Source organism: Dromaius novaehollandiae, chromosome Z (genome assembly GCF_036370855.1).
Source record: "Dromaius novaehollandiae isolate bDroNov1 chromosome Z, bDroNov1.hap1, whole genome shotgun sequence".
NCBI lineage: Eukaryota > Metazoa > Chordata > Aves > Casuariiformes > Dromaiidae > Dromaius > Dromaius novaehollandiae.
In genome coordinates, this window is record NC_088132.1 from 26,140,566 (window position 1) to 26,165,746 (window position 25,181).

The window sequence follows — 25,181 nt, forward strand, 5'->3', positions numbered from 1 at the left end:
TAGGCAAATGAACAGAGCCTTGCAGCAGCTTATACACTATTTAAATAAGAAATATGAAAGTAGCTTTTGTTTGGTTTTAGCTTGAGGTTTTCCTTCTCCTGCAATAGTTACCGTATATTAGGGGATCAAAGTGTGTTCCAGAATAATTCAAGATATAATGAGTACAGTAAAGAAAAGCTGAAAATATTATCAGTTTTTGTAAGAGGTCTAGCAACAGGGAAAGTATTAACAAACCTGGGGTGCTCACAGTTCATGTGAAGGCCAGTGTCACTGCGGATAGGCTTTTCTATATTTCTAGGATCTCCTTGTCAATCAGAAAGTGAGATAACCATTGGCGTCAACATCCTAAGAATAGAAAATAGATGTAAAAAGTAGCTGATATAATAGTCTCTTAAACAATGAAGTAAACAGAGCGCCATTAATCTCTACCAGTTCTTTGTTTACACCAGTAGCTGCATGGTCATTCCATAACACAGATCCAGAATTAGGGTAAAATTAATATTGTCATATTAAAGTGATTATTTCTTTTTCTTAAGAGCCTGAAACATAGATTTGGTTTATTAACTACCAAGTCTTCTAAGACTCAAATATGCATCTCAGTTCAACTAAAAAAAATCCAAAGGTTACTGAACATCTAATAATTTAAGTTGTACTTAATAGGGAACATTATAAAGTATGTACTTTCTAGGGAAGAAGTATTTACTTATGGCACAAGTATGTGCCTGCTACAAGCCTACTGACTCCAGTATAGCAACTAATGTTGTTATACTGTTAAAAAACAAGATTCAGGAGAGCGGAAAACCACATGATACATATAGAATTAATGTTTATTATCTTGAGATTAAAAATTCAAATAAATATAAATCTGCATTATTTTCTATATGTAACCTTCACCTGTTTTCCTTACAACTTGGAAACATACTGCTTCATTCTATACTCATCAAGACCAGAAACATTTTTGAAAATACATTTTTATTCTTTTGAAACAGGATGAAATAGATTGACAAAAGTACATCAAATACAAATCCATTTCTAGAAAATAGACATCTAATATCCCTTCTGTGTTTACTGTACCAACAATTAAGTCACCCTGAAAATGCCACAACTGACAAAATGAAAGAAGCCTTCCTGAGAATAAGGTTTGCAATGTCTGAATATTTGTTATATGTTTAAGCTAAATCTCCAACACGATAGCTGCCAAATTCACGTTTTGTTTTGAGCAATCTCAGCTGAATTCTTAAATAAGCTTCTTTTAAGTTCACATTAAAATGTGAGTTTACAAGTTCTTTGGTTTCAATTTTTTTTCAGAGCTTCTACATCACCTACTGCCTCACTTTTTTCAACGAAGTAAGCAGGGCTTATTCTGAATCCATCAGAAGAATAAATTAAAAAAATCCAAAACGTGCTTTCAAGCAAAAACAAATACTGAAACTAATTTTCAGAAAACTAAGGTTTGACATGTAGGATTTTCTCTTCCACATTTCTTGTCATGGAACAAGCATGCAGCAGCTGAGCCCTATCCTGCAAATCTCTTTCCACATGCACTGTGGTTTTAATACGAGGCTTACTGCTCTTCCCACTAAGGGCCACTGTTTTTTGTTTTTGTTTTTTTTTTCATTTTTTCAGCATGCCAAGGCTTCAATCTGTGGTCAGCATTTAGACATCAAAAGACAATTTAAAAAGAGTATAGAATCTGGAGCAAGAAAGACACCAAGGACTCAAAAGAAAAAGAAAATAAACCTTTTCAAATTATTTTCATTACTATTTAGTACTGAACTATGACAAAGGTAGGAGTAAAAAGGATTTTTAAACAAATTACCCAAACTTACAGTTTAGTGAAGTGTAAAGCAGGCCTTCCAAAAAAGTGAAAAAATAAGGTGAGGAAAAATTAATTAGCACCCAGAATCACTGGAATTTTTCTGCTTAGTCTCCATGTATGGAAAAATTAATGCGCTGCTACAAGTATACAACGGAACAATTTCAAATGCATTCTTTTCTTGGTTCACTGCATTAATACTTGACACTGAGCAAAGTTAGACATAAAACATGTTTTATAAGTTGTATTTTATAATGGACAGTCATTTTGTGAGAACCCCTAAATTGAAGTGAGGGCAGTATGTACATGGATGGGAACATTATAAAAAGGGATAAGATGAACCTGAAACACCATAGCAGTTCTTACAAGCATTGTTATGAATTCAGAAGCCACTCGCTCTCGAAGGCAACAGGATGTTTGTTAAGAAAAGGTAATCTAAAGTATGATTTAGTAATATCTTTGAAACACAAAAAGAAACAAAAGGTGCTTAAGCCCAAACTGCTGTGGGGCTTATTTTTTGTGTCTAATACGTAAGTGTGCATAATTCCATTCTTTTGATGCAAGAATTTATGGCAATGAGTGAGGAAAACAACACTATCAGGATAAGACTTAAATAGTCCTTAACTTTAAAGGCATACTGAAGTCTCATATAACTTAAGTGAATTTAAAGGCATGCTAAAAGTTAGATAACTTCCAGAGAAAGTTTGTTCTTTAAAGGACAGCACTAAGTAGGTCTCTTCCTAAAGGCAAATTTTAAAAGAATAATCATTGGAAGTAGATCCACTATCTTATCAGCAAAGGGATCAAAATCCACCACCATTATGCAGAGATGCAATTAATCACTTTCACAGACAAGCAAAAGCTTGCCAATATGTTGAACGGCTTCAAAAAAAAAAAAGGGGGGGGGGTCATTTTTGCAAAATGAGTACAAATTAATACAAGCGAGGCATTATTTTCCATAAAAATAATCTTACCAAAATGATAAGAAAAAAGCAAAAGTATGTCTTCAGGATGCTCTCACAAACTGAAGGCATCTGAGGCAAACATACAGCTTATGTCAGTGTCATAATATCATAATGAATACAAAAACCGGGAACATGTAATCTCTAATTCTTATGTATACATACACATTTTCTAAATATACCAAATGAATGATAAATCATCACAAGTAGTCCCCTTACACAACAATGTACTTACTATCAGTTGTGATGGAAATATGATTTTGTTTTGTATTCAAGTGTAAAATTTTCTGATGACTTATATTTCAAGATTAAGTATTTCTCCTGTTAATACAAAAGTACAAATTTTCATTAATGATAAAAGTGATCTCTAATACAATGTAAGTTGTATTAGAGATATTTATGCTGAGCAGTTCCTTTAGATCCTGATTCTACAAAGCAAATCGCACATACTAGATTTTTCTATATTGAGAGGTTCTACTGAAATCACAGGATATCAATAGAAACATGTGGATACTTTTGCAGCATCTGCATCTAACTGCACCACTGGTAGAAAAAAATCCTGTGTATAGCCTGACATTGACAATAAGCAGCTAAGTACTAAGTGGAACATACTATTTTTTGTGCATTTTCAAATCTTGGTTGCAATTTACAACTTAAAGAACTAAAAACATTCTGAAGCCAAAATATTTTAAAAAACCCAGATCCTGGTTAAAAACAGAATCATGTTCAAGATCGTTGTTTAGTTCTTGTTTGTATTAAAGATAGTGGATTTTTCAGTTCCATCAACTCAAAACGGGAAAGGCCAGTGATACTTGTGGGTCCAACCCTTCACTGTTCGACTTTATTAAAGTCTTGGTATGTGAAAACAATTGAAGATGAAGCTCCCATAAAATTTTGCAATCTACCTGCTATATCCATAACTGTTGTTTAAACCACTGATTTCTCATACACTCTTGACTTGTCACTGCATCAAAATGAACAATAAAGAGAGAATAATTTTTCTGCAATTTCTTGAAGAGTCTCCTGTGCACAGGACAAAAATGAGCACGGGGTTGAGTGGGCTCTGCATCTGAAAATGAATGGTTTATACATGTGTATACATGTAGTTTTTACTACAGAGCAGACAGAAAAACATCAAATCATTCCTCCATGGAAATATGTTGGTTGCAGTCATTTTTTTAAGCAAGCACACACACTTTGGCATCATTAACCACATTTCCCCAAAAAAGGCACTGATGGAACAGTTCATCCTGCCAAGGGCTGACGTGCTCCCGGCAGTTTACTGAACAGTACCAGCAGGACCAGCCCGAGCGGACGGGAGAGGGATAACTACAGAGATGCTTTTGACTCCTTGCCCATACAGTACGTAGAGGGCAGCAAGAAGCTGCACACAGACGTCTACATTTTTTTCTTTCAGATTGACCCTCAGCCATGATAAGGGGACAGTTTTTGAGCGTGCAAGTATGTGGGCTCCATTCACAACCGCGTGTCATACTCCAAGGGCTCGTCCACGCTGTCAGCTCCTCCTGTCTCTGTTTCTCCTTCGAAGGCTGGACTGAGCCTTTCCAGCATGTAGTCATTTCTCCTCAAATCTATGGCAAGAAAATACATCAATGACACAAATAAATAAATGTTTGAAAAACATGTGTGCCCAGAGCAGAGCATGCAGCCCTGCAGCTGGTGGCAGCCTGTTAGCTGCATCCAGGAAGCCGAGAATTGGCAATGGGGCAAACCAGAGCCAGAGGGATGAGAGCCCTGGAGAGGCCAAAAATGGTGTGAGCCCTGGAGAGGCCAAAAATGGTGTGAGCCCTGGAGAGGCCAAAAATGGTGTGAGCTGATAGGAACGACCCATCTCTTGCTGTATTCATTCAGCTGATTTTCTCCTCTCCAATGTCTAGCTGCCATAGGCACAAGTAATCCAAAAAAATAACGTCAGAATCAAACAGCAGTTTTCCATGTAGCTACTGAGAGGAAGAAGCTTTCCTCTGGAAAAAAACATACAGGTTCATCCAAAATAGCAATATATTTTGGCTTCGAGCCCTTTAAACCTGCATCACAAAAAAAAAAAACAGGAGCATGTTCTAACAAACCTAACGCAAACAACAGGAAATCTATTTAAGCAGGAAGAAAGGGTTGCAGTGCATAGGACCCTATTCAAGGGGCAAGAGAGCTGCAGTGAGTTTTTCCCAGGCTAATGCATTGCTAGTTTTTACAGATCTCCTCAGATCTTTAGCCTCTCTTATTCTAAAAATTATTGCTGAGGTTAACTGTATTGATTCTCCCAGAAAAATGATCCATCGCGTGACACAGCAAAGGAAACAACTCAGTGTGTACAAGCTAACCAACTGACTGCTAACATCAGACCAGCATCATCAAACCCTAACATGGTTGCTGGGCAAAGGAGTAAGGTGACAGAAAAATATTTTCCTATTTGCCTTTGCCCAGAAAGAGTGTGCCAACTCTATTTCAGTGTTCATCACAACTCAGTTGAATTTCAATTCCTGTCTTTCTGTCATACTTTGGTCTTTATTATCTTGCATTCAAAAAGTTAGAGATTAAAAATTAATCTTTATTTTGCATACCAGGAAGTTTCAGCTTCCTGCAGCAAGAGTTACAACGGTGCTTTGCAATGAAGTTTCTTATTGCATTTTCTCCTAGGTTTGCTGGTCCAAATACCATTTTTCCAGATCTGAAAGAAATAATGTAAAATAATCAATGAAACCAAAACAAAGCAATTCCAGTATAAAAAAAATGAGGAAGAATGCAAGGTTCTAGAAGTAAAGTTCAAAGGCAAATATCTTTATTTTTCTTCAGATTATAGAGAAATTGTCTCGGGGTGACTTCTCATTAGGGTGATGACATTTTCTATTTATTAAATCAGAGTTAAGTTAGCCCTTTGCATAAAGATAATCACAATCACAAGTTAGCTCAGGGCCAAGAAAACTGCCAATTCTGGTAAAGTATTAGCCTAGATATATACCAGATATATATACCCCACAGCTACTTAATCCAGTACTGCATCTCAGAGATGCAGCATAGCCATGCTGTGACCTGCCCTGGAGAGATACAGGGCAGACCCAGCACTTCCCACTAAAGGGCTTAGTAGAAAATCGGGCACAGCAGCATTCAGAGAGCATATGCCAGAACATGAATGACTCTGTTGGAAATGTTGTCCATTCTCATCGAGCAACTGGCTTGATTTTGGTTTCGATCGTGGACATCTGGGAACAAACCAGAGCTAGCAAAGAGGTGAAATTCAGCAGAACTTTTGCTTCATTTAAGAACAGAAAACCAGGTTACCCAAAGGAAGCAGAGCCCCAGTCATATCAATATGCAGCACAGAAAAAGAATATAGTACACTGCTGGCAAGCAAAGCTTTAAAATTTATTGGCTTCTTTCTATGCTCGTTTCTGTGTGTCTGCACTCTGGCCAATTCAGCAACATTACTAAGGGATCCATTTGTGAATGCGTATTGCATATTCTGGATGAAGCCAACACAATTACAAACATAAGCAGGCTATACCCAGACACGTATTAGAAGTACCACATAATTATAACAGATTCTTAATGTAGTCTGAAAGATCAGTGTTCATTAATTTTAATATTGCTCCACCATTGTTTTCAAGAATTTAATTGACATTCTAGACATCATGGAACACAGCACACAAGAAACACTTCCAAAGAAACTTTATGAAAGCTAATATTTTATTTTAATGATATGCAGAGTGGAAACAACACATTTTAAAATCTGAAATCAATTATAGCTCTGAGAAGCTATAGAAAACAGATTTTAACTCTCTCAAATCTTCCTGTAATCCACACTCAGAAGATAAATATATATAAGGAGAACAGTTCGCAAACATGACAAGTTCTCCCCTTTCACATGGGAGAAGTGCAATGATTAGCCAAAACTCATATTGAAAGCTTAATATCTGTCTAATTTCTGGCAGACAGTAAATAGTGTCTGTCTCCTGGTTCATTCAAGCACTAGTCTAATCAACCTTTACTGCAAATCAGTGCATCAAAACAGATAAGAAGTGGAACATTACTTATGTGCCATATATACACTTTAAATGACACAATCCTACATAGCCATTTCCAGCCTTTGGTCTAACCTGGTAAAATGCCAGTAAGAATAGAATAGACAAATATTTGATTGAGCAGGTACCGGAAACATAACTACTAAGCTACAGAACCACTCTGATATTTCTTCTTAGATTATTCCATGCAAAGTGCAGCAAATGCCACAAGAAAGACATAATTTTCCCATGTTATTGTGGGACATATAACGAGCGATACTGTCTGGAACATATATGAGGTAATCCTTCCTCTCTACCCAGCACTGGTTATGGTTCAAGAGGATTGTTACATTCAATTTTGGAAACTTATTTCAAGAAAGATGAGGACGAATTAGGGAAAGAATGAGAATGACCAGCAGTCTATAAATCAGGACACAAACAAAAACTTGAGAGGGTGGCCTAAAAACAGAAGAAAGAAACTGAAGTAGAACATAGGAACTGTTTCAAACTGATTGAAGATTTGTCCTCTATGCCAATTATAGACAGGACCAGAAAGAAATGTTTCCAGTGGAAAATCAGGTAAATCTTTTTAATAGTAAGGATAGCAAAGTATTGAAAACAGATATTCTGTGAAGGTTTTAGGATCACCATCCCTGGAAGTCCTCAAGAGTTGGCCATATAGAACCTGTAAGGCCTGACACAGGAATGACTTGGTGCAGAAAGAGAACCAGCTGAGCCCTTAAGGTCCCCTCTAACCCTACACACATTCTACAAATGAGGTTACTCTCCTGGTTATTCATGGTCTCTCCAAAGAGAGATAAAAACTGAGCCCCACTTTCCTGCATCCTGAGCAGGTACATTTATATGAGCTACCAGGTTTAAAAAAAAAAAAAAAAAAAAAAAAAAAAAAGACCATTTCTCCTTTTGTGCAGAGCCCTATCTAACAGTAGCTACAACCTTCAGCCCATCACTATCTGCTTGAGAGCTTTCAAAAGGGAGACTGAAAGATCTAGCACCTCTGACTCCTCCTTTTCACATGTTCGTAATGAGTTTTTTGCCTGCTAGGGCCCTTTTCTTCATCTCTCTCAACAGGCCTAATGCATCAGTTCTTTCTAGTTTGAAACTTGGTCCACAATTCTCATCATCTACTCTACAGACATCCCGCACCTTGCGTCTGTGAAAGCTTTACCAGTACAGACTTTGTTGTGGATGTGGCAAGTGCTACACACTGAAAAGAGTATTACTTATGAGGCATGTCTTCCCAACATTTCGGCGGTACAAGAGTCTGCAGGGATTGCACTGTGTCATGATCCTGCTGTTGTACCTTGACTACTTCTGCTTTTACAGGAAATCTTTCAGTGTACATTTTACCTGCATCTTTTTTTCCCACTTCATTCATTCCATGAACTGTACATGGTCAGGTCTTCAATACGTGTTAAATATCCGTGAAGTCACAACGATATACACCAGTTTGGGATCTGTCTGAGACTCTACAGCGTCAGGAATACTTTCCAAGAAGATCTGTTATTTTTAGCTTGGTACTGTATATAAAACCAAGATATAATGCTTCACTACCACAAATATAGGGGTTACATTTTGCCATTAAAAACTCTATTCCAAGACAGTGTGTGGAATGCATGAAAGAAAAGACTCATTACAAGATAATGACATGAGCTACTAAATCAATGGAGTTACAGAAACAAAACATAAATAATGTAATTATAAGTAGTGCTAAAATTTGTATCAGCCCTGTCAGTCAGATGCCATCTACTGTCTCCCAGGCTTCTAAGAGAATGTGAGCTCAAAGCAACTTTTGAGGCAGCACACAGGTTTTGATGAAGTATGTTATTTACAAATGAAAACATAAAACAGATCTTGATACTGCTAGAAATGTTTCCCCTGTGACGGAGTGAAGGTTAGAGCAAAGAAAGTGCATTTACATTATTATTATTTTAGAAAGCATGCCTTAGAATTGGGTATCTGCTGGCTGCTTACAGAATCCATCTGCAGTTTCACTGTCTTATTCCTTCAGATCCCTGAATCAAAACAATATAGTTTCACAACTTGCTGTTCTGAAGATTTTCCAGAACATAAGAAAATCAAGCTGGTTTGATTAATTAATCAACATTTGCTCTTTAACTAAGACTTGACTGTACTGCAGATGATAGAAACAAACCAAGAAGTTTTGAAAATAGAATTTGCAGGATCAAATTTTAGTAAGCATGACAAAATTATTTAATGACAAAAATAATCCAGAAGGATGCTAACAAACTTACCCTTCAAGATAACATGGGTAAATATTATTTATATAAGCTGAGCTGCCATGAGAATTACCGTGGTCTAATGATTGTGGCCACAGTCATCAGTAATAAGTCACACCAATGGTTTATTTAGCTTACATATTTGCTTCCACTGAAGTAAAAAATCCACTTGAATAGCAGTGAGCCAGGCCTTTGTTCATCTATCGCAATACTTTAAAAACATTTACTCAAATCTATGTAGTGAACAACTATATAATTGATGTCTCTGACTCTCTCTCCTAAGCGCTCCTTGTGCTTCTGTCAAGATCCTATGACCTACTTAGGGCAAAGACTTTATCTCTGTGAAGTGTTCAGCGTATTTTTGATGTTGCTTTCAGAATAAATATTATATGGCCAATACACCTGCATTCATAATTAAACATTCATGCAACATTAATACAGTCATTTATTACTAATCTTATTAATGAAATATTAACACTGGTCCCAGAACTAAGAGTCTGCCTCCAAAATGGACTTGTTCTGAGTTCTGAGGAAATCATCTAGTATTTCTGTCATTAATTTCTCCTTGCATTAAATCAGATTATTCACATTTGTATCTTCTTTCCTGCCCAAATTGAGAAACCTTTTTCATCAGATGACATGATCTGAGCGAGGGGGAGCCCAGCTGAGCACGCAGCAGCTGGCAAGACATGTGGGTCGAGGAAGACCCCCTCAGAGAAGCGGGCCCTACAGGGTAGCACTCCTCGATGCCACAGCCTCTCCTCTGCTCCATATCTGATCTGCAGGTCGGCTCACAGCGATACAATCAACAAGGGACTCACAGCCCTGTCTCAGAGAGCCTCAGGCACACGGAGTGGGCCGACATGGCAAGACATGAAGGGCACGGAGGCATGCCTGGGGGTGTATCCAGGAGCCAGCTGTGTTTGTCTCATACTCCACATGTGAGGACTGGTGTGGCTGTTTTACTTATTGCACACAGCTGCAACATCTGCCTAGATACTAGCCCTGATTCTGCAATTTAATGCACGAAGCCAGATTGCTACTTCTATGCAGCCTCGCTGATTTTTGTGACCTGCAGTGCATGATTAAATATCTCCATGTCATGGCTCTTAGCCTGTAAGGTGCAGTAGGCTTAAATGCACCATTAGGACCTATCGGAAAGATCAGAAATCCAGAGCCTTATGTGCATGGCCCTCTCCTCACTTTCTTAAGCCCTGTGGCCCTATATACTCAATGAAGCAGCACCCCACCAGACGGGGGAAACAGAAATACATTAAAGTCACTAATGAACTCTTTAGGTGCATATTTACTAAGAGAGTTATGGAGTCCAGTCTCCCATTCCCGCTCTCCCTGGAAAACTCATGTGCTCCCAGCACAGCAACGTAAGACTTTCCCCACCTTTCATATACCCCTCATCAGATGTGGGAGCTGGGACGCATGCAGCTCCCCAGATCCAAAATGTATTGAATATCGCAGAATGTCTGACATGAATGATAACTTCCTCAGAGAGAAACTTACTTCTTGTCTTCAGGTTTAATCACAGATGGATCAGTAAGGTTTTCCCCAACACCTACAATAAAATCAACAGTGTGTGTTATAAGGGATAGCAGTAACGCTCTCAGAACATGGTGCTTAAAAATATGTGATTATCCATTTTCTTTGTAGATCATAAAAATGTCACAGTTAGAGTGGTCATGAGTTAAAAAGTACCTGATAAGACTACAAAAAACTGTCAACTACAGGCAAATATTTAGAGTTCTCCTTATGGTCCTGACTTCAGCTACTTTGTGGTTTATTTCTATGTAGACTGAAGGCTTATGCAAATAATTGTAACCACTAAAAATTATGCTGAAGCTGAAATAACTAAGCAAAATGTAACCAAGACTAACACTTTTATTTAGGTTGGAATAAAGGTATTAATCAGGTGTAAACTCCTACTGATTTCAATGGATCTACTCCAGATACAGGTTCTCCTCAAGGTACGAAGCATGAGACATAACTCATTATTCAGCCATGTTATGAGCAAATGCTTGGATCTGTTATCCTTTTCTCTTCTGAGTGGTCACAGAAGGAAATTAAATATGCATTTGCAGTGAATGCTTATACATATTTTGCAGTTCTCCCCAAACTGATGGCATACTTCCATTTTACCAGAAAGCTCTTTCCTTTTATCTGGGGAAATGATTATTTTTCAACTAAAGAATGAAGTCTATGAGCGTATGCTATGCAATTATTTTTATTTCCATAGGCCACTGATGATGAGCTTATGTTCTGCAACTAACACCGGTAAAGATTGTGGAAATAGCATTTTGTAACTGAAATACCCCCAAATCCACTCCTTTCATTAAGGGCCATTTCAGCTGAGGTAAATTAGACAAAATATAGTGTATGTGTATGAGATGGTTATAGTATAATATAACTTTTGTTTGATAGAGATAAGTCCTATTAAAACTCCAAGAGAAGCAGCTTTAGACTTTTCCTAAACTCCAGATTAGAGAACAAGGGGTTTACTACAAGATAAACATGAGACCAAAACTAGAGCAGATGCAAAAGAAGTAAAGAAGTCTGCAAAGATTTCAGTCCATTTCCTTGTTTGAGATGAAAACTGAAGCTCCAGTCTTGATGCGATTTACACAGATGTTTAACTTTTCCATATTTGAGCCAACACAGTTGGTCTGGAACTGTCGGGAGTTGTATAATAAACCCAAGCAAATTTAAGACAAATTCCAGTAAGCTACAGTGAAGACACACTTACTCCTTCTGCATTTTTTTAATGTGCAGCTACAACCAAATGAAGGCAAGGATAGAATTATAGGTTTATTTTGCATAATAAGCATGTCTTTTTGTAATTCACAGCTTCTGAATGCTGTAAAATGTAAATATGTTAAGTCTCTGTCTACCCATACACATTTCCCTTGACAGAAATGACAAACAATGGTGTTTATACTGTTTGATGGGTGCTGTTCGTCTTCTGAACATTGTCAACTGTTTTATCTCTTTAAAATATGCCATGTTCCCACTTACACATGTACTGTAAAGAGATCACATGCTCTTTGAAGGAGCCACCAGACTTTGTGAATAGTATTCAGGCTTGCAGCTTATGTAAACTGCTTACCGATTTATTAATAAGAAAAATAAAAAATACAGATAACAGTTCTCAGTATTCTGACAGATATACACACACACATACATGCAGCTGTGCATATATAATGTACAGGGGTACGCTTGAATCTATGTATTATCTATATATCTTAATAAATATAAAAATATTTTAGAACTGTGGAGTGGTTTTTTTGGAGCTGGTTGAAGTGTTCCTGCATGCTTTAACTGCCTGCTGCTTGTCCATGCTGCCTAGATGTATTTGAGGCTACATTATTTTCCCCTTATACCTACAAAAATCCAGCGCAGCTCTGTGGATGCGCATTTACCAATGCTACGTGAAAGATACCCAGGGGTTGCTTGAGCTTTGCCAGTATGGAAATGAGAAGAGAATTTGGCCCATTCCTCCATATTAAATTCTCCTTTGAGAGAAGTGCTTTCTTTGGGTTTCATGATAAAACTGTTCCATGCCAGCACTTACCTTGCAAATCCAGGACAAGGAGCTCCCCACGGGTATACACATAGGTCCAATGGGAGAAGGCCAGCATCAACTCTTCCAGCAAGCTGCTGGGAGAGATCTCATCTCCATTGTTGTTGTTGTATTTCCGAAACTCGCCAGTCATGTACTTCTCAATGGTCAGCCACTGGTTGACTGAATGGCAGTAGATGAGGAAAACTTCCAGGAACCTGTATATATAAATGCTGTCTATCAGGAGCTGGCACAGTAACAAACATCTTCACAGTCAGAGCACAGCACGATGCAAAGCAAATATACCAAAAAGGTGGGCATGTCTTCCCCGGCTGGAGCACTTTCAACAGCAGGAGGTAACAAATGGTAGACATCAGGAAGGCCTTCTGGGTTTGATAACACTCAGAACAAAGCACTTCCTCAGAAGGTATAGTTTATGGACAAACAACATAGTCTGATTTACTCCAGCCAACCTATAAACTGCCTACACAAATTCTCTTATGTTAATTGAATAAAAAGCAATTCTTGCTCAAGGGCTAAGGAACAGCATCACCAAGAAGTTTATTTTGCCACCAGATCCACCTATAAAGACATAGTTCAGAGATACTTACCTTCCTCTTAAAAGGCTGATAATATTATTTTGGCAAATGGAAGCAGTTATATAAACTATTCACTATCCATGATAATTGACTCAAACCATTATATACAGGGGTGTAACTCCACAAAACTCAGTGGAATCACTAGAAAAGTCATGTGGAAGAGTAGCCAGTGACTAAGTGCCCTGCCAGATGTCTCCCTTTTTGCCATCTTCTGCAGAGGGAAAGAATCAAATTTCTGTTTGTAGTGCTGTAATGGTAAAGTCCACTGTGCTCCTACCACGAAAATTACGGCTTCCATTCAAATGGGAGGAAGGGAGAAGCAAGGCTTCTTGGAAATGAATACCTCAAAAACATCCTTTAAAACACATCTCACTGTATCCCAAAATTTTCAGTACTAGTACTGAAGACAGAAATTTCTCTTAAAGAAGAGCATAGGCAACTATATCTTTAAATAATTGCTTAAGGAGGGGGAGAAATAAGGAATCCTGGCTTCCAGTAGATTATTGTCCTAAAACCATTATTCTCCCACCCCTTCTCACCTCCTGTGACATCCCTAGCAGGCAACATGTGCTGTGCCTTAAGCACATACCAGTTGGCCATTCACTGAGCAGGCACTGAGCAGCCAACCAATTGCTACTAAAGAAAATGCGCAACAGCTCAGTTCATCTTGCTTTTTCCCAAATAATGACTTGAAATTGTGTATCTCTCTTTCTTCACTATTTCACTGTCAAATCCATGCCCACTAAGACAAGGGAAAGTATGTTATCAAAGTGGGATTGTGCCACTTCGGTAGAGCAGATCTAAAATGAGACAATTCTAGAGAGAGCTTATGGGAATGGGAGAGAAAAAGGTAACCAGAAGGAAAAGTCTCTTCTGATACAGGTAAGAAATACATGTCCTAGCACTTTTTAAGCCAGATGTCCTTATCTCCCCTAAAGATGTGACTAAGCTCTCATAATGCAAAAAGCCATTTTACTCTGCTGAAATTTTCAAGTGTTTTATGAACTGAAGGCCCAATGTTTCTTGTCATGGTCTATAAAGTCCCTTGCAAAAGAAACAGTAAAACTTTATTGTAAGTACTCAATACCCAAATTATGATCTGTTTTACCAAATGAATACAGACATGTATGGAAACATTCAAAATATGGTGATATAAGAGATGCTTTAGAAACAGACTGTGTGCAGGGCAATGGCTTGCTTCTCAAAATGTACGTATTTCAGTTTAATCAGTTCCTAATCAAAAGCTTTAGCATTATTCAAATAATATGAAAGGCATGGATATTTTTCCCTCACTGTTATAAACATATCTATACACATATATGTGTATATATATATATATATATATATGATTGAAATGGACCTAAAAGGTATTAACAGTCTGCTTTGGCTAATGCCAACCCTCTAATACATAAAATTTCCCCACCCACTGGCTCAGATATCTTCCCTTCTTCAGCCACATGCTCAAATATTATCTACCAGATAATTCCTCCTGTAAAAACACTGGCATCAGAAAACAGACTTCAAGAAACAGGCAGTAAACCTTATTTTTTTAAGTCTCTTGCTGAAAACTTCTTTTCATTAACAGCCTCTTGTTTAAGCCACTGCCATCACTGTCATCTTCCATCCTGATTTATCTCGATGAACCCAGGTATATAATGAGACTGTCTAAGCAGCAGCTATGTTGACCCACTGTGGAAAGGAGGCTGTGTTGGATCTGAGATACAGCTGAGAAGAGAAACCCGATACTTAAAGACTGTTCTCCTACCTTGGAGTATATGGAATAGTATGAGGCTTCACTTGATTGAAGGTATAGATTAACTTCTGGGCAGCCCTTTGCTGTTGTATCTCCTAAAGAAAAGCATGCTATAAACATTACTCACATGCTATCATGTAGAAAGATACCATTAATTGTCAAAAAACAAAAAAGAATTCAGCTGATTGTTCGCATATTGTGTACAAAAGGGAAATAGATATTCTTCAAAATCATTTGCCTTTCCAAAGAGTAATATCAAACCACAGGTCTAGTATGCTGAAGGCATTACCAGTATAACCAGTATAACTTTTAAGACATGTCAAACTAGACTGGTCTGTGTCCCCTAAGGTATGAACTCACCTTCAGGCAGAGATGTAGCACTGTGCCATCGTGAAAGATCTTTTGCCAGGTCTGAACCACCTCTGGCAGAAAAGACTTCACAATGAAGACTTGTCCCAACTTTAATACATCATTCTCAGACCAAGTACAAATGACTTTCATGGCTCTCCGCAGACCCCCATCCATCTCCTCCCGTGATAAGACTTGGATCATTGCAGCCATACCACGCTGGGACCAAGACGATATGCTTTTGTCGAGGTTCACAGGCGAACTCTCTTCTAGCCGATAGACCGTCACTTCTTCTCCGGCTGAAAAAAAACAGAATTTTGTTGGTAAAAGTCACCCATCACAGAAACAGGAGAGAACTGCATTTTGATTTGACATCTTAAAACCACACACCACTTTTCAGGCCTGTGTAAGCCACACTTAAAGAGACAGCTTTTTTTATCATTATTGTTCATTTGTGTGAAAACCACCCCTATCTAAATTTACACTACTTATTACATATATTCCACTTAAGATCTACTGTGATAACATAAGTGGTCCAAAGAGCTTGTATCAAGCCTCTGAACACAGATGAATTTAAGAACTCATGCGCTTTTCCACACATGCAAAATATCCCTTTGATATTCTGGTATTCATAAAAACAGTCTCCTCCGCCATAGTTTTTAAGTATTTAAGGATGACTGGACTTTAAAAATACATGTTTTTAAAGGATTATCACTTTATCGCGAATGGATGAACTTAAATCTAAGTATCTTTAGTAGGACTCCCTTTGTTTCTTCATTTATGTAGAAGGAAAATGTTTATTAAGACTTGTTTTAAGTTAATCATGATTGATGGAACACACACAGCACTGTAATTGTGCTTAATTAAACAAACTAGTAAAGAAGTCAAACAAGTAGATAAATGTGTTATCTACTCCAAAATTAAAGGCCTGGATATTGCTACATTGTTTGGCAGACAGTCAGCTGAGTTGTGTCAAAAGTAATGAACTGGCCATGATGAACAAGGGAAGGTAGAATCCGAACTGAAAAGAGCTCAATTTTTCCTTGGTATTTAAAGTTCTGTTTTAGAGAGCAATCCAAGGAGAACAAGTTAAAGCAAATGAACAGAAAGTTTTCAGTTTGCCATTTTAAAGTAAGATTTGTCTTTTTCCCAGAAATTTCGGTGTTACTTGTAGCGCACAAAATTTCAGAAGTTCTGCTCCCACTAACAACATTTTTCTGAAAGCAGAACAAATCTGGTGAGCTTCAATTCAGTCACAGTCTGTCTCCCTATGTAGCTGTAATAGCACTCCTCTCTTGCAGTGCAAGTGGGACACCTTCCTGTTGCCATCATCTGTAAACTACTTTCTGTAAACAGAAAGGAGACTGTTTTTTTAAACCTGGCTCTCCTTCTTGTAACTCACATTATTTGCAATGTTAATTCATAGGAAATAGGTATTCACTGGCAAGCGTGACAAGGTAACTGCATCTGCTAGTGGCAAAGAATGTAAAAAGGAAGGACAAACTGGATCCAGAGAGAAATAAGTAGATTTCTACCCCCAAGTCAGCAGTTAGCACAAACGTAGGTGCTGCTGAACATGAGACTTTGTACGCACGTTAATTTAAAATAAAGCAATGGAAAGTGATATAAAAATAAGACACTTGAACAAAGACACGATAACCAGGTACATTTCTTAGTCTTATATCAATTCTTCATTTTCTTATCTTTTGACAATTTAATACCTAAAAAGGTGTCTCCCAGGGGCTTCAGAGATTAGAATGTTCAATATGGTCATAGCTGTATTAATTATCTGCAGTAATCAGCTTCCAAGAAATCCTATGAAGTATCAGCAATTAGCTGCTGTGAGACAAAATATTCTACCCATTGAAAAAAAGGTTCCTAGATCTCAAGTGTCTAGAGGCAGAGCTCCTGCTGCTGTAAGCCAACATAGTACACTAATTTCAAATCTCTTCCAAACGATCACATGTATTATTCCCTGCCATTCTTCAATTACAGCACAGTTCTTTTTTCCTTGGCAAATTACAAGGCTTCTGTACCAGGTACAGCAGTGCTGCCCTTTCAGCCAACATCTGGTTTTCCTCTTGAGATGTGCTGCACATATACATAGGTGCGCGTGTGTGTGTGTCTGTGTGAGAGAATATAAATATATATAAATACATATAAACATTAATAGGGGAATCTTATTGCTGTCTTCAACTAACTAATGAAAGGTTATAGACAAGGCGAAGCTAAACTCTTCTCAGAGGTGCACAGTAACTACATGAGTGCCAAGAGACCCAAGCTGCAGCAAGGGAAACTCAAATTAATATTATGAAAAAAAAATTCCTAGTGAAGGTAGTCAAATACTGCAACAGGTTGTCCAGAGAAGCTGTGGAATCCCTGTTCATAGAGATATTCAAAACTCAACTGGACAAGCCCTCGGCAACCTGATCTAAATTGGCCGTACAGGGAGTTGAACTAGATGGCCTCCATAATTCCTTCCTAACCTGAATTATTCTGACTCTATCCCGGTTCATTTCTTTTAGAAAATAAATTTAATTTAATTAACTGAAATTAACCCAATGTCGCAAATGCAGTCTTTAAAAAATAACGCATGGATAAAGAAAACAACCAGAAAGTTGGTACTCACCAAAGAGCTGGACTGGTGTAAATGGTATGGTGTGAGCAAGTCTCATTAAGTTGTTTCTTTCAACAGCTGCAAACAAGACATATCTCTACTGTACTGAGTAAACATCAACCTGGCTGAGCTTCAAAAAAATCTGACATTGCTTTATTGCAGGGCACAAAGCCAAGTAAGCTGCAACGTGATCCTAGTCAGCATTTTAGAAATTCTACCCAGCCAGCAGCACCCTTTTGTACACCCAAGGTATCTCACAAGCATCAACCGCCACTGTTTTCCCTGTTCCCTCCTTCCCAGAAAACAGGCTGTGCTCCTTGCCTCTCTGGGACTGGCCCCTTGCGCCCTGGCAAGAAGAGCTCCTTCTGCTATGCTTCATCCTCACCTTCCACCAAGGGCCGTGGCTGCTGCTCCCTTCTTCTGCCAGCTCCAGGGTAGCAATATTTGAATTGTGCTAAGATGATGTACTGGCCTCAGCTAACCTTGCTGGCTGTCTTTGTAAGGCTCAGAATTGCCTGGGGTTTTAGCAAGGCACTGCAGTGAAATCCAAGCTCACCCTGCACAGAGTGCAGCCTCTTCATCTGGGCTCTGTGCCAGACCACACCAGTAACGTTATTATCCCACCCTAACTGGGGGCCTATTTCTCAGATAAACACCTTCAGAACTCCTGAGCACCAACCAAGTGTTTACGGATTTGTCTTCAAAATGTGCAGGATATCAGGAAGCAGGAGAGGGGTGTCAGATAAGCCTCAAAGGGGTTAAGGTTAGAATAAGGAGGCAACCCAGGAGCTACAATGCTGAGCACCTAATTTCCCTGTTCAGTGGCTGAGGGCACAACTCGTGTCCAAAGCAGGACGCGACCCATAGCTGAGCTCTGTTTCTCTGCAGAGCAACCAAACAGCCCTGACTGCAAACTCTTCTAGAGTTTGGGCACTCCCTTGTCCTTCTTTTCAAAACCACTTCCCTGAGCCGAAAGGAATTAGAGACTGAGTTGCCCAGAAGCAGAGAGCAAGGGGGACCATGACTCTCTAACCTATGAATTAGGGTTCTCAGGTGAGAAGATCGGTGTTCCAGACTCCGATTCAAGGCTTGTTTACAATCTCTATATTCCGAATTTGACAGGGATTAGTTAATATGCCTAAACAGTCCTTGGAGCATGGATCAAAAGAACAGGGTCGTCCTTTGAAGCCCTGCTAGGAACATGCTTTAGTCAGTAAATTACTGCCTAACAGGGAAAAGGAAGTGAACAAGAGGATCCCCCTCTGTTCCCCTCCTGCCAGGCTTTGCAAGAAAGCCTTCAGACCAGGCCAGAGCTCACTCTTGCACAAGCCACTAAACTCAGGGCAAAAGTCAAGTTCTTTTGAATGTGCAGAGAGGCAGAACTGTAGCTGCCTGTGAAACACTACAGCAAAACTAAAGCATTTTTTTAATATAAGCAGTATATGGTGTGGGATTTTAGGACCAAAGTTTTGGGCTTAGCTGACTAAATTCTATCCCGGTCTTCTTGAGAAATGAAAACATATACCAGAAACCTCCCAAAGCCTTTGATTTTGTCAGCTCACAAAGGAAACAATCCTTATCTATGCTAAAAATCCTAACTAATCCAAAAGAGCATGCATGAATAGAGCCCAATTCATCACTGCAGCAATCCCACCAAGTGAGAGAAATTACTCTTGTACACTGACTACAAACGAGGAGGTGTTATTGAGAGCGAAAATAGTGTAGTTTTTGGAACTTCAGGTGGCTGCTAATGCTCCTGGTTTACCCTAAGCTTCCCTTGAAAGGAGCCCAAGTCATGCAGGCAATAGAGACATCTACCGGCAAGCTCTGCACAGTTCTCCTCTGGGAAAAACAGAAATCCAGTTTCCTTTGGAGGAAACTCTGTGCATGCTCAAGGACAGTGGGCAATTAGTATCCAAATGATTTATTCCCTGACAGATTTCCATGAGTTCATAGGTTCTCTGTTCATAAACACAGATTAAGTAGTACAGGACAAATAAATAAATCGAAGAAGCCAAGCCCAGAAAGCACGAAGGAGGTGTGAGGGGAAGCGACAGCTATAAATGAATGCGTGCATCTCCCACCCCCACAGGAATCAGAGCTCCCTTCATTGTTTCCGCTGATATTTTGAAAGCTATTATGTACCTTCTGCTCAGGATTTGCCAAAAATAACTGAAATGGAGCAATTAGCAGCAAGAAAATAATTCACAGTTTCCTCAGTGCTGTGTTAGGCATGATTTAATAAACAACCTTCTTTGCAGTGGGCAATTGTGCAACTCTTCAAAGTGAAAATCACAGAGGATGACAGGGAAAGGAGTAATGTTCTTTTTAATTTGTTAAATTACTCAGCTATCATTCTGATGCCTCCTGCTTACCTGAGTAATGATGATGCAGATCTTGAGATGTTTTCAAGCAGGCAAAGATATCTGAAACAATGTTTAAAGGATCATTACGTTAATTATTACAGCAGAGATAAATGCTTGATTTCAAATTCCTTCCATCCCAGAGTTTGTCATGAAACAGATTAATCAGAATTACTGCCTGAGCATTCTGAAGAGAAAACTGCTGATAGGCTTTAACTATGCTATAATATACAGTATATTGGCACATCTCATCATCAATGCAATATAGCCAGATGACTTATTTATTCAGGGAAATGGTGGGAAACTAGTCATATTAACCTCAAGGACATGTAGTTTTTTTGAGCCAATTACACCTCTGGGATATTAAAAGCACTTTGCTGTCCATCATGCTTCACAGGCTCCCAAAGGCACGATTTTTCCAACACCATCCTCAGTCATTAAGCATTCCATTAACTATGCTATTACACCAAAGTTATAATAATAGTGGCCCATTAACCCATGACATCTAAAATGCTGTTAAAATATAAACAGGCAAATAATCTGTGTGGTTGCATGACGTTAAAGAGGCACAGCCAGATCAAATTTGGTCCAAAAAGCTTTGTTTTATTAAAAGCCATTTTATAATAAAACCGAGATTAATGAACATGTTTCCATTAATCAGATGAAACTACTTTTTCCCTATTGGAAAATAAGCCTTCAAAATGCCAGATTTCAAAAAACATGTACACTGTGCTACTTTTAATTCTGAAAATGGAGGTTATTAAAACCGAATCTCAAACTATTTGGACATTACACTTTTCTTGCTGCTTTTTTCTTTTTTGTTTTTATTTTCTTAGATTCCCCTCCCTAAGGAAACAGATCTTAAATAAAAAAAACAAATAGATTTGGGGGGAAGGATTGGCATTTCTGGTGAGTGCCCTTAGCTGGTGATTCAAGATCCGTTTTGCTCTCTTTCATGCCAGGCCCAACCAGTATCACAGCATTTCACACCAAGCAGAACAGCTAGCACGAAAAGAGAACAGTGGCCAAATCAGTCCTTCTGAGGATGGGAAAAGTGGGTTTTAATCAAAGCAGCAGCACTGTAACCGCTGGGCTCTGGAAAGCAGCCCCGCATCTCACCGCAGCAGATTTCAGCGCTGCAGCCTTTTGGGCACAGCCTGAGCAGAGAGAGCAGCTCGTACGGGGGGGGGGTGAGGAGGAGGGTGCCCCATTTCCACATCTCAGCCAGCCTTAAACAAGGGTTAGATACCCAGCTGCACAGCCCATTACAGCTGTGCGGCATGTCGGGAAAACTGGAACACAGAGTAGACTAAAAAGCCAAAAAAATGTAAGTGAAGTTAAGCAGCGCTCTACTTTTATGGAGCAAAGTCATTCCTTGCCATGACCTTGAATTTCTTCACTGCCAATTTGATAATAAACTCAATCCTTCACTGCTTTTATAATTTCAGTGAAACCACACAAATGGAGGAGTTGCACCAAACTGCAACTTGAAAATATCAAGCATACATAAGAAATTTTTTAATCATGATCTATCCTCAGGTATATATCCAACTTTAACTCAGAAGATCTGTCAGACTGCCAGGGATAAAAGCAGCACTATCTTTTTAAACAGTTTATTCCTGCTGAAAAGCAGCACATAACAGGGCAGACTTGCGTAAAAATAGATTTTTTTCTTTTAAGACTTTGCAGTTAGCATGAGGAAAACATGCTCCCATATAAAAAGGCCTTAGACTTTAAAGTAACAATTAGTAACTAACATATGAAATAATAGTTGAACATCTTCCTATAACCATCCAACTATAGCAAATTAACTTCCCTTTGGATTCTGTACTTCAGGATTGTCAAGATGGGATTTGCAGAGAGGAATTACAATGAGTAACAGACAATGAAAAACTTACTGTTGGTTCCCTCTGAACTTCTTAACCTGTTCAAAAGCAAACATTTGAGATTTTACTTCAAACTTTTCTGAGCTAACACTGATACCTATAACGAGATGTGAGCTACGTGAAGGCCAAACTCACAAAGGTTCGATCTGTAGCATAAAACAAAGTAACTCCCAGTGCAATTTTGTTTGTTGCAATGATTTGCAAATAAACCCCAGTTACGAAAGAGCAGTGATGTTTTTCTGCATTCTTCTGCTTTCCGCTGAGCTGCTCTTAGCATTGTGCGTCACTGTCCACCTCATTTAGACGGTAACAATAGCATCAATCAAAGACCACTTTGGTCACCTTCCCATTTGATCATTTTCCAAACCATGTGAATCAATGCTCAGCTGTCCTCAGTGCTACACGTGCCACTGCACTCGCTTGCGTAAAAGCAGCCTGTTTCAACTGTTGGTTACGGGTTAAGGTTTCAGCCTTAACGTTAAAGTAGCTTTTATTACAGAGGATGGTGGATATCTCACACCAGAGAGGTGCCACTGAAGACAACAGATTGAATGACAGAATCAGGCCATGCAAGGCCTGTAAGTCCTGATGGAAGATATGCAGTTTGCCTACTGCCTATAAATTTTGGAGTAAAAAAGAAAAAGCACAGCATGGGTAAAAAAAACCCATAGTATCTTTTTTCCTCTTCCCATGGTGAAATTATATGGGATGTGACAGTTTTACAGTGCCTTTTATTTATTACATCCACAGTGTTACTAAGTAGGGGACATGTAAAAGCAATCAATGAAAACAGGAAAGCAAAGGAAAAGGAAGAGAGAGACAGCACCACATGTGAAAATACCCCAAGTATTAACATAATTATCAATCAAGCTGAAAACAAAACAAGAAAAAAAAAGAAAATTAAAAACATTTTTGAAATCAGTATAATTTCACTCAATATAATCAAAGTTTAATAACTACTGAAAGTTCTTTATAAAAAACAAACCAAATATTTTTCAAATGTGCAGACTCAAAACAACAGATTTTAATCAGAGAACGAGAACAGCTTTCAGGAGTTACTAGGGTTTTAATTATTAAAAGAGCAAACATGCAATTGACACAGCAAAAGCAAATGCAACCTTTCATGTTCACTAGATTGGAATAATGGCTAATTAAAAGATGCGATCATGATCTCAGTGATTGAATTAGAAAATTGGATATTGTTAGAATAATAAAGGGGGTCTCTATTCCACCTAAAATTACAAATTTTTTTTAAATGGATCTCTTATCTCCATTAATAAGCCTGCATCGGAAGAAACTAAAACACAGTGAATTGCCTTAATTCTTCATTTCAGATAAATTTCTCATCCAAAGCTTATTACAGAACTGAAGTGGAAACCTGCAGAAAGCATGGAAGTCTCTTCATAAAAGCTTGTAATGAATATCTCAATATATGTAGGAATACATACAAGGAGTTCCTGTTCAGATTATTTTTCTGGGTGTTTCCAAACATGCTATGACTCCAATCCTATAAAGAAAAGAAATACTTTTACTGTTAAAGTCTGCACATCACTGTCACATGCACACCAAGCAACTCAGAAAGGTCTAAATCCTGGAAATAGTTATTGGTATGTTTATTGTTAGCGTGAATAATCCCACTGACAGGCAGGTGAATTATGGCATTGTTGTACCTACAGTAAATTGAAAAATTAATTTGTTCATGTTGTCTCCATACGTTTGAATAAAATACTCAGGTCTCCACTTACATCTCAATACACTCACAAAAGCTTACTATAAAAGTGTCATAAAGGCCTTCTAGAAAGTATTCAGAAACTTCCTTTGTATTAGAAAATTCAAATTTAAGAATAAGCTTTACAGTTTAAAAAAAAATGCATCCTGAGCCTTTATAATAGAAGACAACATACTGAACAGTTTTCCAGTGATATTTAGATCGTATCCAGGTCTTTCAGTTAAAAAAATACTCAAAACATCTTTTAATCTTCCAGCCCTATCAGGGAAAATTGCACTTATCAGACAGCCTGTCATTTGCCAGGTCCTCCTAAAGTGCTAGTCAGAGATGGGACTATTCTTCTAAAAGCAGTAGCCAGACAGATTTTGTTCCTTAAAAGAAGTAGAGCACAAATTGAAAGTTCAAAGATGAAGTTTAAAGACAAATTAACTAAAATTCAGCTCTGAATATTATCTCAAACTTAATTCTCAAATTTTCTAGCTTAGAGTTCACTCATATTTTCACCTTGTAGATTGCTTTGCAGAGAAAAATTCTTCAACAAATCTGAGACCTTCCCACACACATCTCCCTTGCTTTGCTCCCTGCTAGCCATTAAGAGAGACTTGTGAAGCACTGGTGTTCGGGGGGTAAATCTGAGAAGTACTATTTTAGGGAAAATTCTTTTCTTTAAAAATATATCTCAATCCAAACTGAACAAGTTGGATACAGCAACACTGTGACAGCTTAGCAATATATACATATATATATATGCACAAACACACACTCATAACCCAGGCAGAAATCAAGGGGAGGCAGAGCGACTTCAATGGGTATTGCACCATAGATATTTAAAGATTCAAATTATTTGAAACTGGCATTCTGGAAGTAACTAGTTTTGGCCTAACTGATCCCACTGTAGTCGCTAGAACTTTTCTCAGGACTTAAAAATCCCACCCTTGAGTTTTACCTGAGCAACTTTAATCTGAGTTTTGAAGCATCAGATTAGTCTTTTCACACAGCTTTACCTTTATTTTGCTTGTCCGACCCTGTGTTTCCCATTTCAAATATTTATTGATTTAGTCTCCAAGTTTAGGTTTAACAGAAAATGTACAATCAGAAGAAATATTTAGATTTTTTTTCTCTTTCCCCTCTCTCATACACAAAACTGCCATTTTTTAAATTTAGATCTGGCTCATCTTCCTTTCTTTAAAAAAAAAAAACCAAGAACTCACAAAATTTACAGTGAAAAGGAAGCTAGGCTTTCAAAAATCCCTCTTTCAA

General features: G+C 38.2%; 1 protein-coding gene across 3 annotated transcripts in view; it reads right to left on the bottom strand.

The window, feature by feature from the left end:
* Nucleotides 1-955: 955 nt before the first annotated feature.
* LOC112983250 (transient receptor potential cation channel subfamily M member 6) overlaps nt 956-25,181 on the bottom strand; it is a 96,319-nt gene continuing 72,093 nt past the window's right edge. For all 3 annotated transcript variants that reach the window (XM_064502925.1, XM_026100239.2, XM_026100240.2), the window contains exons 31-40: nt 23,641-23,699; nt 22,205-22,230; nt 20,319-20,369; nt 17,956-18,021; nt 15,339-15,625; nt 14,991-15,073; nt 12,639-12,844; nt 10,577-10,628; nt 5,361-5,467; nt 956-4,370 (exon numbers count right to left, since the gene is read on the bottom strand). In XM_064502925.1, coding sequence (XP_064358995.1) covers nt 4,255-4,370; nt 5,361-5,467; nt 10,577-10,628; nt 12,639-12,844; nt 14,991-15,073; nt 15,339-15,625; nt 17,956-18,021; nt 20,319-20,369; nt 22,205-22,230; nt 23,641-23,699 — 1,053 coding nt within the window. In that variant the 3' untranslated portion in view covers nt 956-4,254. The remainder of the gene's footprint in view (nt 4,371-5,360; nt 5,468-10,576; nt 10,629-12,638; nt 12,845-14,990; nt 15,074-15,338; nt 15,626-17,955; nt 18,022-20,318; nt 20,370-22,204; nt 22,231-23,640; nt 23,700-25,181) is intronic.